This window comes from Sphaerodactylus townsendi, linkage group LG09, assembly GCF_021028975.2.
Source record: "Sphaerodactylus townsendi isolate TG3544 linkage group LG09, MPM_Stown_v2.3, whole genome shotgun sequence".
NCBI lineage: Eukaryota > Metazoa > Chordata > Lepidosauria > Squamata > Sphaerodactylidae > Sphaerodactylus > Sphaerodactylus townsendi.
This window is the reverse complement of record NC_059433.1, coordinates 48,027,427-48,049,520: the sequence shown is the minus strand read 5'-3', so window position 1 is coordinate 48,049,520 and position 22,094 is coordinate 48,027,427. Positions and strand designations below refer to the sequence as shown.

General features: G+C 42.8%; 1 protein-coding gene across 2 annotated transcripts; it reads left to right on the top strand.

Moving 5' to 3' along the window:
* The first annotated feature begins 3,911 nt into the window (after positions 1-3,911).
* AQP4 (aquaporin 4) lies at positions 3,912-21,837 on the top strand. Of its 2 annotated transcripts, none has more exons than XM_048507762.1 (5): positions 3,912-4,042; positions 11,817-12,231; positions 15,535-15,699; positions 16,987-17,067; positions 19,660-21,837. In XM_048507762.1, exons 1-5 carry the CDS (start codon positions 4,011-4,013, stop codon positions 19,936-19,938), a joined length of 972 nt encoding a protein of 323 aa, XP_048363719.1. In that variant the 5' UTR covers positions 3,912-4,010; the 3' UTR covers positions 19,939-21,837. The 2 variants fall into 2 exon arrangements, with proteins under 2 accessions (XP_048363719.1, XP_048363720.1); XM_048507763.1 differs by lacking the exon at positions 3,912-4,042 and adding an exon at positions 4,760-4,914.
* Positions 21,838-22,094: the final 257 nt, after the last annotated feature.

Here is a 22,094-nt window from a genome sequence, read left to right as displayed (position 1 = left end):
GGGACCCCATAATTTGATACTTGAAACTTTCAGAAAAATAGTAGAGGACTCACCAATAATCCGTTTCCCCAAAGCTACCCACAACTGGTAGATGTAAGGTAGCCTTCGGCAGCTAGAAGAGTTAACATACTTATTTTGACCTATGTTTAATAAACAAACTCAAATATTATCTCATGTTAATTTTATGTTCTAATAGCAGCAAAAGCTATTTGATGCGGGGGGGATCAGCTTTATGTCATGCACTTAATGTACTGACACTTTTTAGTACTTTTAGGGGTTTTTTAAAATTTCTCTTTAGTTTTTTTCCCTTAAACAATATAAACAACTGTTTAAATTTAAGGTAAAAAAACTAAAGGCACTGAAAAATGTTGGCATGTTTGTTTTATGTGTGTGTAAACTGCTGTCTAGTCGCAGACAATGTATGATGATCCCAAAGGCAAGAGACACTCAGGACTCTTCCGCACATGCAGAATAATGCACTTTCAATCCACTTTCACAATTGTTTGCAAGCGGATTTTGCTATTCTGCACAGTAAAATCCAGCTGCAAAGTGCATTGAAAGTGGATTATTCTACATGTGCGGAAGGGGCCTCAGAGGTGGTTTGCCATTGTCTGACTCCTCATTAGCTGAGAGAGTTTTGAGAGAACTGTGACTGACTCAACGCCACCCAGCAGGCTTTATGTGGAGGTGTGGGGAATCAAACCCAGTTCTCCAGATTAGAGTTTGGTTGCTTTTAATCACAACACCACACTGATTTTCTTTAGTTTAGCATACCAAAACAACTACATGATACTCAGTGAACATAATTGTCCACTCAACTCTGATCCATAGAATTCACTGGAATACTTGATTTCACAGTTACTGTCTGTAGTGTCACTGGCATTACTTGTCAGCTCCCTCTGGTCAGTCAAGAAAACACAAATAAATAAGATTTTTAGCTTTTTTTAATTTGTCCTATAACATAATTGATTGAAAACTTGATTTTTTAAAATTTCAGTTATGTGTATTTGTCATTTCATCCTCTCACCTCCTGTTCACAAATCAATGAAACCTACATGCAGTCACTCAGACATCACTCTGAAACAGATAATATTGCATTGGCAATATTATTACTGTTATTAATTTTATGAAACAATAAAGATTTAGAAATTGAAAATTTTATGTAGAAAAATTAAGCACTGGGAAAGTTTCTTCGTTGCCTTCACCTGCCTTCTCTTCCAAACCAAACTCTCAATATTCTTTTTGGGCTTTAATTGGTTGGTTTTAATCCCATCTTCCAAACACATTGCTTTCTGTTACTGCCAACAAGCCATAAGCCAACCACACTGTGGGTTCAGTCAGGGCTTTAGCATCACCATGACAACAGTAGCCATAACTACCTCTGCCTGTTGGCACAGGGAACTAGCTGACAATGGATTACTGGGAAAGGAGGGAAGTGGAGTGAAAGAGGTGCTTCATGTCATACTCCATACATCTCCTTGTCCGTGGGGACCCGGCAAGGAAGGTATAAGGCTTGGTATTTGCTTTTGTGGAAAATGGCAAAAATGCTGCATTTGAAAAACTCTTGCAAGTACAGCAAGATGTATTGCTATCTGTGACCCAAGGAAGTGTGGCATCTCAAAGCAAATTCCCATGTGTCTGATAATTTGGTTTTATGAGTTTATAAAAAGCCAGAGTTTATAAAAAGGTTTTGATGCTAGGAGAGAAATAAGATATGCCACAAAAATATTCTGGATATTCCAGGCACATAGGGCTGCAACAATGGAGTTATTCAGCGAAGCAGGTGACGTCTGAATGACAGAGACTGTTGGCAAAGCAAAGGTCATCAGCCAAGATATACAGGGAATGAGGTCCAAATGCCAGTGCAGGACATGGCTATGAGAAGTTTTGAAGGTGAGCGTGCATGAAAAGCCAGTGCAGAAATTTGAAGAATGTCCAGGGTTAGCAAAATCCTCCCCACACTTACCCAAAGCTCCAGCAGCAGGATGGGAGGCTACCACGGAGATGGGGCTAGAGGAACCCCCCTCCTTCCGGTCAGCACCAGGACTAAGCCAAGAGGGGCTGCAACAAACTGAAGCCACAGAAGGGGCCTGAAAACAGGCAGATGCAAACAGGGGCATAGCTATAGAAAATGGCACCCGGGGCGAGCACTGAAATTTCTCAGTCAGCACAAGCCCGAGCAGAGGGCAGACAGCTGCTGGTGGTGGCACCACAGGCAGGCGGGCAGTGCTGAGAGGAAGCCAGCGCAAGAGAGAAGTGTGTGTGTGCCCCCATCCACTGTCCAGCCACTAAGCCTCACAGTAGCAGCCCAGCTTGTTGCTACACTCTCCACCCTCATCTTGGTGTGCCAGCCTGGAAGAGAGGCAGCAACAGAGGCAGGTGAGTGGGAGGCAGAAACTGGTGGGGGGCACAAGAGGAGGAGGAGGCAGCCACGGTAGGAAGCACAGAAACCACTAGATCCACGCTACCCTACTGAGGGTGGGCCTGAGTGGCTGGGAATGCCGCACAAGCTGCACGGGGGGGTGCACCACCCGGGACTTGGGCACCTCCTCCAGCACCTCTTGTGACACCTACTTAGGAATTACGAGAGTGATCTTCCTGGCCACATGAGGCTATTTGGAAGCCTCAGATTGGCTGGGCCAATAAGGGAGGAAAGCTGAGAGGGAGGTCCATTGGCCCCCAAAAAAGGAGCAAGCTAGGCCCCACCCCTATCTGAAGGCCATTAGTGGGACCCAGGGTGGCCCCACCTCCAAATTAATTTTAATTAGCATGAGGAGTTCTGGCCCGGTCTGGGAGAACAGGGCCTGGCCAGCCCAATGAAGCAAAGGGTGAAACTTGGGACTGGGAGGTGAGAAGGGACTAAGGATATTGCAAAAAAGCTGCATCCTCTACGAGAGAAACTTCCAGGTGTGCTAAAGAAAAGAAAATGCTGGAGATGGAATCTGACAAAGAGCAACATCATCCAGGCTGTATGAGGAGCAAGATCAAATATTGGGGGTGGGGACAATTTTCATGCCAGTTCCAGAACCTACTTACAACATACCAACAAGTGAATAACTAGAGGACAAGCCCATTAAAGCAGATTTTAAACCCCTAAGAGTTTTGGTTAAAAAGGCTGAAGCTTTTTGGGCACCAACAGGGCATCGCCATTCCTCCGGGCTTTGCTTTTGGAGTTTCTGCTAAATGATATGAGCAAGAAATTGGGTACCAGAACACGACTGCCTAGGAATACTAATGATGGCAATTTTTTGCTACAAAGGGCAACTAATGATGTTCAAGCTGAAGCTTGTGAGCTGACTTTAATAGTGCTTAATGTTGGCTCATACATTCCTCTTTAACATTTAACCCAGATGTGTAGACCTTGTAAAAGAGTTGGCTGTCCAGAATTCACAAATGTGGACAAAACAGAGCTGATGCCCCCCAAATCCAATATTTTGTAAAGGCAATATCCCACTACTTGGTTGCTGTTATAAAAACCTGTCAATGTTTACGGCACTGTAATAAAATTCTGCTTATGAAGCTTATAAAAAGCTTCGCAGCGTTGAAGGCAAGAGGTATATGTTTCTCTGCCCAAAGCGATTATAAGTCCTTTGGTCTGGAACTACTTCCCTGGGTAAGCTCAAACTCCAGTTTCATTTGTTTGGCAACAGTCTGTAAAGCTGCAGAATGAACGAGCAAACTTAAATTCCAGCCTGTGCCTTAAATTTCGGAAGCGGTCTGTATTTTATTTTTGCGGGAACTACCAGGTTTTTTTCCATTTCAGAAAGAGCTCTGCCCTTGGCCAGGCGCACGACCATCTGACCAGGTAAGGCAAGGCATCTGGGGCGTTCAAATATAACTTTGTGACCTGCCCAACGGTGGACGGGGCTTTTCCCAGCCCTCCACTCCAAATAAACCCAATCAGACAAGTAGCCGTAACCCGACTCCCCCGGCGCACTCCCGGGTCCGCCTCTCTTCTCTCTTCCAGCTCGGGCTCTCCCAGGCGCTCCATCCATCCATCCAAGGGAGGCATGAGCGACGGAGCCGCATCGAGGGGCTGCGGGTGAGTCGAGCGTTTCTGTGTATTTGGGGATGTTTGCGAAGGGCATTGAATGTTTGCTTAATATCAAATTGCAGGACAAAGAGGGCAGGTGATGCGAGCACATGGGGAGGGCGGGGGAGAGGGAGGGAGGGGCGAGGACCAGAGCTAGATGCATTTTGTTTTAAAATTGCAACTTTGGGGAGGGAAAACATGTGCAGTCAGAGAAATGCAACAGGTTGGCGGCTTTGCACCGCGAAGCTCCTTTCGCCAATCCTCGCGTTCCTTGCACCGCTCCGCCAGAGGAGGGCTGGGACGTGGATTCCTTAGCTGTAGAGCAAAAGTGCAGCCTATGCAAGAAGCTCTTCTCAGAGCACACCAGAGCTCAGCTTTGTTCCAGTGTAGCAAACTGGGTTGGTGGAGAGTTTCCAGGTTGCAAAGCGTGTGATATTTTTTTTTAAACGAAACTTTGGGGAATGCACAAGGAAGCAGATTATCTTTGAAAGGGAGGGAGGCTGGAAGTAGGCACCCCTGGATCCAGCCTGGCCTCAGGCGCGCCTCCCTTGCTGCATCTTATCGCGGCAGAAGGGGTTAATGGGTTGGGAGGGTGCCTGGTTGCCGGGGTACTCGTCAAGCAGCGAAGCACTCCAGGCTGCTGGCCCCCTGCCTCGGTAGAGACCCGGGGAGAGAGGGTGGAGCGAGCAAACCCACTGGCTTCGCCCCCTCCCAGCCTCTATGGCTGTTCTGGCCGAGTCTTCCAAGGGTCCTACCAGCTCTTCCCTACCCCCGGCTTTTCCACCAGCCCTTCCCTCCCTCGTGGTCCTGCTAAGAACATCTAATGATACTTTGCGTGCCTCGCGCGATTGGATTGATGTTCTGTACTTCCACACCCTATTGTAAGTTGCTGGAGAGGTTGTTGGACTAGAGGGGAGGGGGAGTGTTGATTTGTTTCCCACTCCTCTGCCGTAGATTCTGAAAATCTCGATTTTGGAGTGGATGCTGCAGACATCCTCGGCGGCGTTTGTGTTGTGTCTGGTGCGTGTTGTGCGCGCGCGTCCTGGCATACCGAACTCCGAGGATGAAACGTAAACCCAAGCTGATTTACTAAAGGTCAAGGGCAGCCGTCGTCTCGTTCACCTATTTGGAAACGATCCTAAAAATATACCTTCGCAGGCAGTTTGCCGTTAGTAATGCCCTCCTCGCAAATATAGAGATCGCTGGTTCAGGACTTAACGGCGACCGAAGGGAACGTTGTGAACTTTCCAGCCCTTTCCCAAGTTTGTTTTCGAGGGCGATTCCTCTGAATTAAAAAAAGGGAAAGTCTTGCGTGGTCTGTCCCACGTAAATACGAGTCCGGCGTTGCTCGGTATTTGCTGAGGTTGCAAAAGTCTGGACGTTTTGCACGAGAAAAAAAGGATTCCAATCTTGTGCGCGCAAAGATAATATTTGGGTTGTTCTCTTTTGCTCCGCCCCCTTTCGAAGTGGCGCTCAAGTAGAGCGCAAGGACCCGCACGAAATGCGACGGCCTGGAGCGGCGGGCTCGCCCTTGATTGTGGGTGGCTGCTAATAGCTCTGGTTCCGCTTGTCTGCAGAGTTTGTACCTGCAGAGGGTGCCGCGTCTCCAGGATTGCAGCGGGAGAATTAAATTTTTCTGGTCTCTAGAATGAAAAGGATCTGGAGTAAAGTTGCATTAAGAGAGGGGTAATGGGATGCCTTCTCCAGACCCTGGGCGTTGGGAAGACGTTTCCTTTCGGTGTAGGAAACCCAGGGTCAAAGCCCTGCCCTCAAACTGACCTCCCTCTGCCAGCTGGCAGGCAAAAATGCTTGGAGGAAGGGTGGAATTTGGAATACTAATAAATGGTTTGGAATTAAGCCATGAAGGGGTAGCTTCAAGGTATGACAATTGAAAACGTATGTGATAGAAACATTTACATCATTTGCCTTTATAATTCCATTAGGAAGCTCACAGTTTCCTAAACCCTATTACATCCAAATGAAGCCAGTATTACAACAGTTGTTTATTTGGATGGATGTGCAATTCATGCTTTTTATGATATTTGTAGAATTGATAATATATTGAACAACAGACCGTAAACTTTCCCCAGTCTAACAAACTTGAAAGAAATCTATTTCAGAACATGGTCTAAGAAAGAAGTCATTCCAACTCATATTTCTGAGCAGACTATTGCTATGATAATTGTTTTGTCTTCCCCTTTGTTGAAACAGTTCAGGAAAACATCCAGTGAAGTAGATTCTAGGAAAAAGAATGATTGATCCACGGTTAGCAGATGAGCTTCACAGCCAAGGGGAGATTTGAACCTAAGTCTACTCATCACTTCAGTCCAACACATCAACCGCTATACAGCACTGATTATTGCGGTTTCTTTTGCAAACCAGACCATAACCTTGAAGGGTTTTGCATTAACCTAACAGTTAGAACTGTTCCAAAATGTCAGTGAAATCACAACTCGGAAATCACATTTGCAGTGTTACACTCTCCTGAGTCAATTAAGTCAGTAGGGTTCAAACAGGTGTAACTTTGCTTAGGGTTGTGTTGTACTTGGCACATATGAGTAAAGCTGAGTTCCCCACTAAGTCCTGGACAAGCTTCGGAAGAAGTATTTATGGAGTTCATAAAACTTTACAGTGTTTTAATAGAAGGTGAGGATTGCCTACCCTTTTCCTGGCAAGACTCCTGTGGTTTTACAAACTGTGTGGTATGTGGGCATTTGGCAGGTTAAGTTTTCCATCTCTGGTTATGCAGGGGGGAAAGTTTCATCCTTCCAGGTGTTACTTGTAACACAAGAGCCCTGCAAAGCCAAATGCGTTCTAGTGTTTTTAACTGCTTGACTTCTGAATGTAGGCTGGGAACTTACTTTACTCTTTCAGTCAAAAGTCTTGAAACTGCAAAGTGTAGCTTTCTATGTACTGTAAAGCAGAGGCATAGCTACAATGGGGACATCAGGGGACAAATGTCCTGGGCACCCACCATTGGGGGCGCAGAAAAATTTGGGCTCATTTCTAATTTATTTGGGTATTTTTAGTGTTTTTAATTTGTCGGCCAGCAGAGGCGCAGTTTTTATGCTAGTGGCACCAAGATTTCAGGCTATTGTCAGGAGACGCTCCTGATGATACCAGCCAAGTTTGGTGAAGTTTGGTTCAGGGGGTCCAAAGTAATTGATCCCCAAAAGGGGTTCCTCCATCCCCCATTGTTTCCAAAGGGAGCTAATGGTAGATGGGGCTACCTTTTTGAGGGTTCATAACTTTGGACCCCCTGAACCAAACTTCACTAAACCTGGGTGGTTTCATCCGGAGAGTCTCCTGCTGATACCACCAGGTTTGTTGAAGGTTGGTTCAGGGGATCCAAAGTTATAGACCCCCCAAAGAGGTGTCCCAATCCCCCACTGTTTCCAATGGGAGCTAATAGTAGATGGGGCTACCCTTTTGAGGGTTCATAACTTTGGACCCCCTAAACGAAACTTCACTAAACCTGGGTGGTTTCATCAGGAGAATCTCCTGAAGATAGCCTAAAATTTTGGTACTGTTAGCTTAAACATTCCTCCCCTGACATGCACCCTCAAATTTTCCCCAGGTTCTCTCTTTCAATCCACCCCCTTTGGAGTGGATTTAAAGGGAGAATCTGGGCTCCCTAGATTTAAAAAAAAATTGAAAGTATTGTTGAAGCTTTCACAACCAAATTCAACTGGTTGTTGTGGGTTTTACAGGATGTGTGGCCGTGGTCTGGTAGATCTTGTTCCTAACGTTTCGCTTGCATCTGTGGCTGGCATCTTCAGAGGTGTATCACAGAGAGAAGTCTGTTATAAGAGAACTCCACAGACCAGGAAAGGGATTTAGGCGTCTTAGTTGATAGTTCCATGGGAATGTCAACTCAATGCATGGCAGCTGTGAAAAAGGCAAACTCTATGCTGGGGATCATTAGGAAAGGAATTGATAATAAAACTGCAAAGATTGTCATGCCCTTATATAAAGCAGTGGAGTAGCTGACCACACTTGGAGTAACTGTGTCCAGTTCTGGATTCAGCCAGTGCATCTCAAAAAAAAGGATATTGGAGGGAGATAGAAAAAAATTTTGCAGAGAAGGGCAACAAAAGGATGATTGAGGGACTGGAGCACCTTCCCTATGAGGGAGAGGCTGCAGCGTTTAGGACTCTTTGAGGCTTTGGAGAGGAGGCTGGCTAAGGGGGGGATAATGATTGAAGTCTATAAAATTATGCATGGGGTAGAAAAATGTTGACAGAGAGAAATTTTTCTCTTCTCTCTCACAATACTAGAACCAAGGGGCATACATTAAAAAAAAATGCTGGGGGAAGAATTACAGGACTAATAAAAGGAAACACTTCAACTTCAATGCTAACGTGTGATTGGTGTTTGGAATATGCTGCCACAGAAGAGGTGGCATGGCCACTCAACCACAGGATAGTTTTAAAAGGGGCTTGGACAGATTTATGGAGGAGAAGTCGATTTATGGCTACCAATCTTGATCCTCTTTGATCTGAGATTGCAAATGCCTTAACAGACCAAGTGATCAGGAGCAACAGCCGCAGAAGGCCATTGCGTTCACATCCTACATGTGAGCTCCCAAAGGCACCTGGTGGGCCACTGTGAGTAGCAGAGAGCTGGACTAGATGGACTTTGGTCTGATCCAGCTGGCTTGTTCTTATGTTCTTATGTAGAAGTCTGGACACAGTGTATAACAAACTTATCTCTGTGATACACCTCTGAAGATACCAGCCACAGATGCAGGTGAAACATTAGGAACAAGATCTACCAGACCACGGCCATGCAGCCCAGAAAACCCACAACAACCAACATTGAAAAGGATGTTGTTTGGGTGGGGGGGAATCTACCCTGATACAGCATCACTTTCAATGTTGTTTAAACTAGGGAGCCCAGAGTCTCCCTTTAGGTGGATTTAAAAGGAGAATCTGGGCTTTCTAGTTTAAACAACATTAATAGTCATGCTATTTCAGGGTGGATCCCCCCCCCCCCTCAAAAACAGCATCACTTTCAATGTTGTTTAAACTAGGGAGCTCTGGATGTGTTCAGATTTGTGTGTTGGGGCATGTTCTATAATGTGATGGTGACTTTGAGATGACCTGGTGCAAAAAATGTTGTTTGGTCGTGGTGGGGGTGGGTGGCTGCCCATATGGGGTGGGGGGGTGGGGCGCAAAACTCAGATTTTGTCCTGGGCACCATTTTCCCTAGCTACGTCTCTGGCGTTAACCCCAACCCTAACTTATTATTTTTAGTTAATTTATCTCCAAATGGTATCAACTTCTTAAATCAAAAATCTACTCTCAAGGTTTAATAATTGAAGATCTCTGTATGCTGTCACCCAGAGAGATTCTGCAAACCTTAAAAAGCAGACTTCTAGAACAGGAATACAGAACAGGGGCTCATAGCCAAATATCTTGAACTATTAACTGAACCCCAACAGTGATGGATTATTACAAGGGCCAGATGTAATACTTTTCCATTGGCCATTACAAAGGGTCGCTACCTATCTATCCCTCTCCAGGATCTGGTCTGTCCACACTGTAAAAACCAAGTGGAGACTCTTGCTCACATTATACTTGACTGTCCGAGATATGTGGGTATTAGGAATTTCTCTCCTGGGCTGGTCTTAGACAAATCTGAAAGAGACTCTGACAACTCTGTTGTGGAGTTTTTGTTAAATAATACAGAGGCCGTGCTCTTGGGAAAAGTAGCAAAATTTCTTTTACAAGTGACAGAACTTTCTAAGTAGCGTCCAATGCTAGATACAGTTTATCTGTCTGTGTTTTGAATGTACTTTTGATTTGTACTTCAGAAATGTCTGCAACGCTCTGGAGCCTATTTTAATATGCCTAATAAAGGTTGTTGTAACATTTAATTTATTCAGTCATAAATTGTTCCCAAAATTTTAACAAAAACCCAAAACCTAAAACTGGCCATAGCCCTATTCTCAGACTGTTCCCTAGAACTCAACGTAACACTAAGGCAAGCCTGAGCCCCTGTCCTTGCCTTAACCCTAACTTATTATTTTTATTTAATTCATTCAGTCATACATTTTTCCCAAAATTGTTATAAAAACCCAAAACCTGGAACAGACCATAGCCCTATTCTTGGAGTGCGCCCTGGAACTCTACGTAACACTAAGGCAAGCCTGAGCCCCTGCCCTTGACTTAGCCCTAAACCTAACTTATTATTTTTATTTAATTTATTCAGTCATAAATTGTTCGAAAAATTGTAAAAAAACAAACAAACCTAAAACTGACCATAGCCCGATTCTCAGACTGCACCCTAGAACTCAATGTAACACTAAGGCAACCCTGAGCCCCTACCCTTGCCTTTACCCTAATCCTAATTTATGATTTTTATTTAATTTATAGTCATAGATTGTTCCCAAAATTGTAACAAAACCCCAAAACCTAAAACTGACCATAGCCCTATTCTCGGACTGAGCCCTAGAACTCCACGTAACACTAAGGCAAGCCTAAGCCCCTGCCCTTGCCTTAACCCTAACCCTATTTATATTTAATTCAGTCATAAATTGTTCCGAAAATTGTAAAAAAAAACCAAAACCTAAAACTGACCATAGCCCTATTCTTGGACTGTGCCCTAGAACTCAATGTAATACTAAGTCAACCCTGAGCCCCGGGCCCATGCCTTAACCATAACCCTAACTTATTATTTTTATTTAATTTATTCAGTCATAAATTGTTCCCAAAATTGTAACAAAAACCCGAAACCTAAAACTGACCACAGTCCAAGAACCTACATACCCTGGATTTGTCATAAAATCTAATGTGCCCAGGCGTTTTTCAATCAGTTTTCTAGGTTAAATCCAGGAATTAACTGGATTTCATGAACATTGTTGTGAGGATAAAACAGACAAGAGGAGAATTATGTGAGCTGTTCGGATCATCATTGAGAAAAAAGTTGGACTATAGTAAATTTAGAATTAAAATCTAAAGTAGATTAAAAAAATTAAATTTAGAGGAAAGCAATTGTGCCCTTATTTATTTATTTTATTAGTTTTGTATGCTGTGCAGACTTGGGGTGGCTTCCAACATTTATAAAAAAGACTTCCAGTTTTAACAGTTTAAAATCTCATTGAGCTAAAACAGTTTAAAATCTCACCGTGTCCTCTCTGGAACCTCATCCTGCAAAGAGCTAATTGACTCTAATACTTCATGGAACTGTGGGGTTAGGAATAGTGGTGTTGCTTTGTCACATGAACACCCATCATAAACTAGGCACTTATCCAGTGCAGGGCCATCTCCAATGGCCCTTTTAGCCTAAGAGAAGTGGAATGTGCAAACCAAGAATTATCTCAGGTTGCTTCTGACTTTCCTGAGTGGACTTTGCAAGTAAAAATGGCAACATTTTTGGGATGGTCTTTGGGTTCTAGCAAATTCTCCACTTTGCTACCCTATGGAGCCAGCTCTGAAACGAGGCATTCCCCCTCCCTCTCCCTGAATGGGATTTTTCAAAGCATAGAGATGTGCTAATTTTCAGTGGGCAGAACCTTGAGCCCTGTTACTTGTGCTTTCCCATAGCAGTGATTTTATGTTAGGGAATAGCGTGGCAAGTACGAGTGGGGACCATGGTAGGGGAAAAGCTTCATCTCTCTTTCCTCCAGATAAACTTGATTGGACATTATGTAGCAACTCTTAAACCTGCCTCATCTGTTTTTTCACCATGTCTAGTAACTTTAATGGTGATCCAGTGATCACTTGGAGAAACCTTAAGATTGCAAGATAGCTTCTGATGCTGCTTATGTTTTCCTTTTCAGCAAGTGTGGACGTCTGTGCAAGTGCGAGGCTGTCATGGCGGCATTCAAAGGCATCTGGACGCAGGCCTTCTGGAAAGCTGTTTCAGCAGAATGTTTGGCAATGCTTATATTCGTCCTCCTGAGCCTTGGCTCCACAATCAACTGGGGTGGAGCTGAGAAACCTCTACCTGTAGACATGGTCCTTATCTCTCTCTGCTTTGGACTCAGCATTGCCACCATGGTGCAGTGCATTGGACATATTAGTGGTGGCCACATTAACCCTGCAGTCACTGTTGCTATGGTCTGCACTAGGAAGATCAGCCTTGCCAAATCAGTCTTCTACATTGCAGCTCAGTGCCTGGGTGCCATCGCAGGGGCAGGCATTCTCTACCTTGTTACTCCAAGGAGTGTGGTAGGGTCCTTGGGAGTCACCTCGGTAAACAAATTTTCTCTTATTCTTATGAAGCATAAGTTACAAGCATTAGCATACATGTGTTTTGTAATTGAAATCCAGGGATTGCCTACTGTTGATGTAACTACAGTTGCTAGGGATGATGGGTAATATGAGTTAGCATTGGCTTTGGTCATGATTGAGGAGGACGAGTGATAAAAAGGCAGACTTCAGAGAATTTGATAAATGGAATAATGATTCTGGGGTGTCGTATCATCATTCAGATGCAAAAAACAAACCACATGTTTAAAAAGAAGAGCTCCTCAGCCTTGCACACACACCTTGGTGCCTTGAAGATTGAGCCCATCAGTTTTGGAAGCAAGCTATACTTCAGCATTTACACTGTAACACAAAGTATTGTTTTGTCCTTCTCCCCAAGCCAAGGGTCTAAACTGTTGTTTAATCTTGATTTGGAATTCTGGTTTGGAAGAAAGTGAGCAAACCATTATTTGTGGATTATATGTAATATGTATGTAGTGTTTGCCACAAATGCCTATAGGTGAGCATGAGGGGAACACTGACATGGAAAGGAAAAAGAACATATAGGGCCAAACATTGACTCCAGTTTGTTGATGTGGTTTATCATTAACTCTGTGGCATGCCAATATAACGGGGAGTTATATATTCCAAAAAATTAGCCAATATGCCAAAATGAATTTGTTTAGTGTTTTTAATCTCAAACTAACCTTAATCTCAAACCTTTAATCTCAAACTAATCTTAATCAGACAAAATAAACAACTTAGTATTTGTCCTACAAAGTTGTTGTGCGACAATCCAGCAGGTCAAGTGAATTACATTAACACGACATGTTGAATCATTGTGAAAAACGGTTGACCCATTGAATTACATAGACATTTGACCTGTCGAATTGCATTGTGGAATGGATAAGATACAATATGACCATACAGTATGACCAGATACAGTACAAGTGTGACCATAAGCACCTGAACTGATGCATTACATGTATATGTGTTAAAACTTTGTATAAGTGTGATTAACGCTTGATCTGTTGGAATGACCTGTAGGACAAATGCTAAGATGCTTATTTTGTATGATTATGGTTAGTTTCAGATAACAATCAGTAGACAAATTCATTTTGGCATGTTTATTGACTATATTTTTGGTATATATAACTTTCTTTGCTATTTAAATGTAATTGGTTGAATAGAATGAGTTAATTCACAGTGAAAGATTCTGGGTATTTTTTACAAATGTGGCTCAAGACAGATCTTGTTTTAATCAATTTGTAATGCCAATGATTATTTTTGGTTTTGATTTTATATTTGCTTTACATTTACATATATATTGGTAAAGATGCACATTGGCATTACAGATCCTCTCTTTTGCTTTGTCTTGAGTATTAACAGTGATTATATAAATAGCACCAGTTGATTTAAACCTCAAATATGAAATACGTATTAGAATAGACTTATGAAAAGACATTTGCTGGCATGATTTCAAAGGATAACATGCTAAGTTTATTCTAACATTGTTATATAGACAAACGGAAGATTATAGCCAGTAGGGGATAAAGTAATCTATACTAAGGTATTTTGGAAAAGCCTTGAAGTTATGGTTCGTTATGTAGTTTTTTGTGACCATTTTTAATCCATGAAATCATCTTTGAGTAGTGCACACCCATGTGGATCCCTTTCCTATGAATGGGTTGAGCATGTATTCAGGAAATTAATTGAACAGCTTAATCCAGAGTGGTCAACAGCCAGGGAAGACATTGCCACCACACTGCTGCACTGCCTCCAGTGGGCTTACCAGCAGTGCAGCAAGGAAAAAAAGGGGAAAAATCCTGGCTGTCAACCTCCCATAGTGGACGATGGTGTACGCCACATTTTTTGTGGTGTATGTATGAGGCCAGGGAATTAAGCCATTAATCTTTATAGGCTGCCCCATGATAAAATAATTAATGAGAGGATTCAAGTGGATTTCCATTACTAATCAACTGGTTAGAAAGTCTGTTTCGCAGCAATAAATAAATAAATGGCAGCAAATATTGGCTCTTAATTAATACAGGTAACATTTATTCTTTAACCCAGATGACGAAAGTGTTCCCCCCCCCATGCCCTTGTTTTATCACACAGACAGACATTCCTTTGTCTGTGACAATTATACTTTAGCAGATTATTTTAGAACTTTCAGAAATCATTTAATTGCATATAGAACAAACAGACGTGAAATGAGATTTTGAGATGGAAATGATTGGGAATGTTAAAAACTCAGTGCCATTACAATGGCAACTGAAAACTCCCATCAAGATGACATAGTTCTTTAAAAAAAAACAGGCTGTGCCTCAGAGTTCAGCTTTGTTCTCTGCTAATAAAGGATCTCCATCAGTTATCCCCGCTGCAGGACCTATTAACACGCACTTGAGCTTCCTGCTGCCTGTGTTTAATTGAAATTGAAATTAATTGAGTTAGAGCTAATTAATGGATTTATAATAGAACACTAAATTATAGTCCTCCTAAGAAGAAAAATCACACATGTGAAAGCCACAGTGTGAGAAACTTTCCCAGGATTTTTGCAATGTATGCATACAACCCAGTGTCGCTTGTGCCAGTCCCAGTTTGGCAACCATCTGGCATCTATATGACTATGACAAAAGGCCAGTTCTTAGGCTTCCTGTGACAGTACAGAAGCTCTTGGAGCAAAGCCATGCCAACTGTTGCAGTCAGTGCAACATGAACAAAATTGTCACATTAGCATCACAGCTACACAATGTGGCCATCAGCACATCTGTGACAGGGCTTTGATTTTTAGGATTTCAGAAACAGTGCGCCATTAAATGTCATTGCCATCACTGTGGTGCTTTGGATCACTTCAAACGTTAACAATGGAGCCTCCTTCCAGTTGTCCTGGCATGTCGTTGTGACACACCGTCAGTTGAACTGCAATGTCTGTATGCAGGAGCGCACACCAGGTCAAGTGCTGCTGCTTCCATCTTGTTGCATCCACAGGAACAAGTTGACCCATCTCTATGGAGTTAACATACTTGCCTACAGATGGGATGAAGTGTACGTGAACCATGAATGACTACAGCAACTTCCATTCGTTGCATTGTGGCATACAGGAAGCCGTTGCAGTGTGTGGAAGTTGTGCAGCAGTATCAGTGCCTCATGGAGTGTAACTTGCTTTATTTAAAAGGCTTTAAAATTACTCTGAGTGCCTTACTCATTTCGTTTGACATGGCTTTAATCATTGAGGAGGAAATGATATTTTGATTTTTAAGTTTTCTTTATGCTTCCTGCAGCTCTGATGTTTTTCTTTCTTGCTAGGTACATAGAGACCTTTCCGCTGGCCATGGACTACTGGTGGAGTTGATAATTACATTCCAGCTGGTTTTTACTATTTTTGCAAGCTGTGATTCAAAACGAAGTGATGTTACAGGTTCAGTGGCATTAGCAATTGGATTGTCAGTTGCAATTGGACACCTATTTGCTGTAAGTAGCTGGATTTTCTGGGAGTATAAAAAGAAAGCCATTCTTCTGTACTTTTATTGAATAGCTTAATATAAATGTTATGTAGCCAGTTACATTTGCCGTGAGTAAAATGGTTAATGTGTGATCAGTAAATCTTCATAGGTTTCATTGGAAGAACAGTTGCATGTGTGCTCAGTTGTCTTTAAACTCATCTGGTAGAGCAGACCTGGGCATTATACGCCGGATGACCCTGACTGGCGAGCGAGGCGCCGTTGAAAGCCCTGCAGAAGCCAGTTGCCTTGGCTGCCGGCTTCTGCGGGGCTTTCAAAAGCGCCTCGCCCCCTTGCCTTGCTGGGGAGCAAGGTGCCTTTGAAAGCCCCACAGAAGCCGGTTGCCTTGGCTGCTGGCTTCTGCGGGGCTTTCAAAAGCACCTCGCCCCCCTGCCTTACTGGGGAGCGAGGCGAATTTGAAAGCCCCGCAGAAGCCGGTTGCCTTGACTGCCGGCTTCTGCGGGGCTTTCAAAAGCGCCTCGCCCCCCTGCCTTTTGGCCCGGCTCTCCACAATATTTTCTGTTTCTTATGCGGCCCCATGGAAAAAATAATTGCCCACCCCTGTGGTAGAGTGTTGTCCCCCACCCAGAGGTGGGATCCAGCCAGTTCTCTCCACTTCTCTAGAAGTGGTTACTAATTTTTTCTGAGTGCCGAGAAGGGGTTACTAAAGCAACCTCCCTGCCCAATAGGGACTGGAGGTGCGCGTGTGCGGCGGCGCCACTGTTTGAATCCCACCACCATCGGAACCTGTTATTAAAATTTTTGGATCCCAACACTGCCCCCCCACCCCCATCTTTTAAAAAGCATCATTATGTCTACTTGTAAAATAGGAAAACTCCTTACCTATGTTACAAGATTGCTGCAGAGTGATGTTGTTTGGAGCATAGGCAAGTTTTCTGTGGTGGGAAGAGGTGGTGTCTTCAGTCATAAACTGACTGATTAGGCAATCATCCTTAGCCTATCTTCTCCTATCACTAGTATTTGTGGGGTAATGTTGACCTACTAAAGGATTATTTTTAAATCATATTGAGAGATCCGTGACAGGCTTTCCACTGGTGTTTTCAGCCTTAAAAGCAGCTGCAGTATGGTTTTCTTTTTGCCTTTACTTTTACTTTATTTCTTTTTCTGCTTCCTTTTCATGCCCATTTTCCTGGACAGGCCCTCTGAGGAATGGTTTCTGCCCCTTTAGGTGCCAAATATAGTTATTGTGTAATAATAATATATAGTAATCATTTCAAATATGTATATTTTAATGCAGATCAGCTACACAGGTGCCAGCATGAATCCAGCTAGATCATTTGGACCTGCAGTTATCATGGGAAAATGGGAACATCATTGGGTAAGTGATCGTTATACTTAAGCACTTATTTTATCAGGACAACCAATAATGGAAAATGTTATTGTTTGTTCTTTTCCAAAAAACCTTGTTTCCGTACAGCTGTTTCCATCAAGATCATCTTTGAATGAGAACACTAAGTTATTTATTTATTTATTTATTTATTTATTTATTTCAATTTCAATTTCAATTTCTATACCGCCCGATCCCCGAAGGGGATTTATCTATTTTGGGTTTTTTTGAAGTTGCCTAGAGAAACTTATTTTTGTAGTACTTTAAAGGAATGCAAATCGAAGTGGGTAAAAATCAATGATTTAAAAATGAAACCAGTATTTAAAAACAGTTAAACTACAATAAGTATTTCTTTTTAAAATGGCCTGATTTAAAAGGAAATGTGACTTCTAAACATGTTACCGCTTAAACCTGAATATGTGCCTCTGTTATGAACTCATGGAAAAGCTGTTTTTCTTTCTGAAGAAAGAACTGTGAGGAAATCACATTCATTGGGCATCATACAGCACAATAGTTTATGTACCTGTATTATGGTTTGACACCAGGGGGCAGGTAACAACAAATTAGCATGGATATTGCCTGCTGATCCAGCTTTTCTGCCCAGGAACCACAAATAATCCTTGCTTCTAGGTGAGACTATTTGCTTTTGTGAACCAGGGCAGGGCAGTCTCATGACAAAGAAGGACCAGACTAAAGAGACAGGACCCAAGGAAAGAAGAAACACCTTTTATTATTTACACCTTGAACCTTTGCCAAAAATGTTGAAAAAAGGACTTCCGTCAGTGGAGTACTTCTCTGCCTCCCTGCTCCCGCTGCAGTTCCAGAAGCTCTCTGAAATGCTGCTGTATTAATTCCATTTTATTTAAAAAATATTGTATGCTGGTGTATTAAAAAAGCACTTGCCAAGGCAGATAATGGGAATGTGTCAGTCAGAATTCAAAAGAATACTATATCTTGTCTCACAAAAAGGAAGAACCTCAAAGTTGAATTAATCTGCCACTTCCAACCTTATTTCTTCTATGGACTGTTCCTCTTTGGATCCTAGCGTCCGGCACCAGCCCTCCTATATTAAGCATGTTGTATGAGCAGACATCTCAGAAAACAAATCGGGCCATTCCTCTCTCTCCTCCCGAATGATCCCTCACCCCACGGAGTTTTCTGGCTGTCTCCTCTTCCAGATCGATACCAGACACAGAAACCCAGGGGGCAATGTGGACGCTACGGGCTGAATTGCTGGTGGAACAGTGCTGTTAATGGCTGCTTCTATCGCTTGCTCTTCAGCAGCAAACTTGGCATCTCCTCGCTTTTGGAAGGGATGCCCACAACCAGGTAATACATCCTGTTGGCCTCAGAAAATGAGACAGGATGCGACCCACAGGTACTCTCTCATGGAAGATGAGCCTCCCATCTAGGAAGCACCTCCACTCTCCCACCTATGTTGCTGCTGTGCAGCTCCCCCCCCCCCCCCCCCCCCAGCATCTTCTGGGTGTTCGGTGCTGCTCCACAAGGAGGCTGAGCCATCCCACGCTTGCTTCCCAGATATAAGCCACCGCTGATGACAGATGCCCAGCCCAAGACTGAGTAGCCACCAGACACACCATGTGGTGACCCTTCACCTTGACACTTGCCTGCCTGGCCCTGGCCATATTGCTCGGCCTGCTTGCCAAGGCATGGTATAAGCAAGCAGCTGGCCCCAGCTAGTACTCAGTGGGCAGAGCCTTGGGGCTGCTGTCCGATGTCCACTGCTTGCCTGACATGTACCACTCAGATGACAGCAGCACCACTGACAACCGCAGTGCCACCCAGGGCTCGCCTCCTTCCTGATGGCCAAGCTGTACCAGAGCCCCAGCAGACTGCGCAACATGATGAGTGGCAGCCAGGTCAATTGGGCCAAGGCATGGCGGTGCCTCATGGGAGAGCAGAGGGCTCCAACCACAGAAGGACAAATCTTGGGGAAGGGACCGAGCCGGCAATCTTGGAGCCACACACTGTCAGCTGTTGCACCATGGCTGCTCAGTAGCAATCATAAGGGTTTGTGTGTGAGACTATACTATAGTTCAGTATCCAGCCAGGGATGGGTGCTGCCTCATGTTTGATTTGGCAGGGAAAACTGCTATGCTGTGCAGAGGAATATTATTTAGTACAGAAGCATGCTACTTCCTTCGAACAACCTCCAACCTTATTTTTATCTTTCTGCGAGACACGGTATAGATCCCTTTCTGTATTCATCACGTTTAGAATTCTTTTTTATAAAATATGATTGTATCATCATGCTGTGTGTGCTTATTTACTAGGACATAGGTCATGGAACATAGAAAGCTTTTCTTGTTTGTGTGGTTTGGTTGACATAACACACAAGTGAAACATACCCCTTAGGAAGTGTGTTACCAGTGTGCTGTGCAAGCACACAACTATATGAACAAAAGCTTCTCACATTTATTGTAGCACTGTAGGAGTGGCCATAGTGGAGGTTTCTTTTTCTTCAGGTTATGTACAAAATAATCCTTGTCTGTACCTGTAGTTTCTGTAGAAGCGTTTCTCTTATTGCATGGTTTTCTGTGTTTCTGTCCACATCTCATGCAGATATATTGGGTAGGACCAATTATAGGAGCAGTCCTTGCAGCTGCCCTTTACGAATACATCTTCTGTCCTGATGCTGAACTCAAGCGCCGTTTCAAAGAAGCCTTCACTAAAACCAATCAGCAATCCAAAGGGAAATATATAGAAGTAGAAGATAGCAGGAGCCAGGTGGAAACAGATGATTTGCTCTTGAAGCCTGGAGTGGTCCACGTCATTGACATTGAGAAGGGTGAAGATAAGAAGGGAAGAGACCCAACAAACGAGGTGCTGTCGTCTGTATGACTAGCAAGGAGCACTGAAAGCAGAGAACAGCCTACTAGCTTGCCCACAGATAGCCTTCCACCCATCAAAGAGACAGATCTGTTGTAAATTAGGCCCCTACTTCATCTTAAAATTTTAGGGAGATAGCAGCAATTAATTAGTTGCTCTATCAGACCACAGACCCATTCTCTTGAAGTGGTAGCAGTTAATGATGTTGATAGATTATTCCAAATTCAGAAACGTCCTTTTGGTGATGACAGTAGAGGAAATCTTTCTGTTCCTTCTCTGTCCCAAGTGAATTTTAGAAGAGGCACCCATTTTTATGCAGGCAGTTTCAAATGGGAAATAGCAGTTGTTGACAGTCAGATTGACAGATGAGGGTTATCTGAAGATGCCTATAGACATAGAAAGCAGTGTCTATCAGATTGTTCTTCTGACACTTAATTGCCTGTTGTCAATCCTGATTAGAATTTTAATGACAAAGTCTATGAAAGGCTCAGAGACAGCAAGGCAAACATACAGGATACAAATCCTTTAAAATCATTGACTTTTATACCCCATTCTAAAATAACCATTCTGTCAACTTTTTAAATTGATGCCATATCTGGGAGGTCATATTCCCACCATTAAATCCTATATATACATTTTAAAAAACCCCTTTAAATCATTACTAATAATGTTAATATTGAGAAGTACCGATGATGATACTGGAGGAATGCATCACTTTATTATCCTTCCCTTTAAATTGTTTTCATGAGAATTCAATTATTTTCAATATAACTTTATTCCATCTCAAAAGTTAAAGATCTAGGACACAATCCAGCCAAAGTTAAGCACTTTGCATTGCAATTATAAGAATACTTTCCTAAGAGTAGATCTGCTTAGGATTTCATTGCTAAATTCCATTGTATTTTACTGTGAAAACCCTGCACTCTCCCATTAATATCAGTGGAATTTTAAAGTCCGTCACTGGGGATGGAGTGTATCCAGCAAGTATCCAGATATCAGAAGGAAGATGAAGGCTAATCTGTTTTCAGTGCACTTATCCAGTAAAAAAAAAAATTACTGTGCCAAATTTATATAATTGAAATGTTAAACTTACTTATCCACTGTGCTCACAATGTGATCCGTTTATTAATAGCAAACAAGCATGTATTAATTATTTAAAATACTGGCTGTGAAATATTTTGGCAATTGCTTAGCTTTTGCCTGCTCTGTTGTTAACATGATTTGTTTTAGCGATGTTTCAGGTAACACAGATTTCCTACATAGAAATTGTTCCATGCAGAGAAAGAATAGGTACATCGCATGTGGCAGTTATTCAGGTATGTCTGTTTCACCATCTGTACATTCAGTGTACATGTGCTGAAAAACCGCAGCTAACAAAGGCATATGCAGATGTCACAACAAAATCTATGAAACGGTTAAAGTGAAATCTGTGAATTTTCAATGGCATTAGAAAGAAGCAGCATACAATAGCTTGCAACATTGTGTTGGTTAGTAGCAAGTCTGCCATTCATGAACTTCAAATGCTTGGTCAAAAATGTTTACAGTTTCCAAACATCAACAGAATTGACTTCTACTGTGACTGAGGTATCATCTGTACAGAAATCATCCATTTAGAATGGCTTGTTAATAGGTGGTGACAAAAATATCGAACCACTCTGAAAACATCATCTCCAACAAGGAATAGTAATAGCTCGGGCTGTTTCATTGGTAGGGATAGTGATAATGCACATGTAAAGACATATATTCGCAGAACGCTCCTTTCAGTGGAGATGTTGGAGCCTCTGCACGTAGAGCAAATTATTGGTTCAAGGCCCAGGGTTATGTGTACCTCATAACCTTTGGAAAGGAAATTCTTCTTTTATTATAAAGATAGAATAATAAAACTTAAGCAATGCCTTCTACTCAAGCCACTAAAAAATAGTACCTCTGAAGTTTAGAAACCAGCCAGAAGTCACTGACTGATGGTGATCGTTGTGCCAATTCTCAGTGTCCGTTGCAACTTCAATAGTCAAATGGACTATTCAGTGAAGATTTTATTCGGGGGACATATATACTGAGCTTTGGTTGCATGATCTTAACAGGCCTTCTTATGTTTTCTCCTGTACAAGGGTGACTTACAGCCCAATCCATAAAGGGAAGGTGTTAGAGCGGCAGTCGGGGTTGGCATG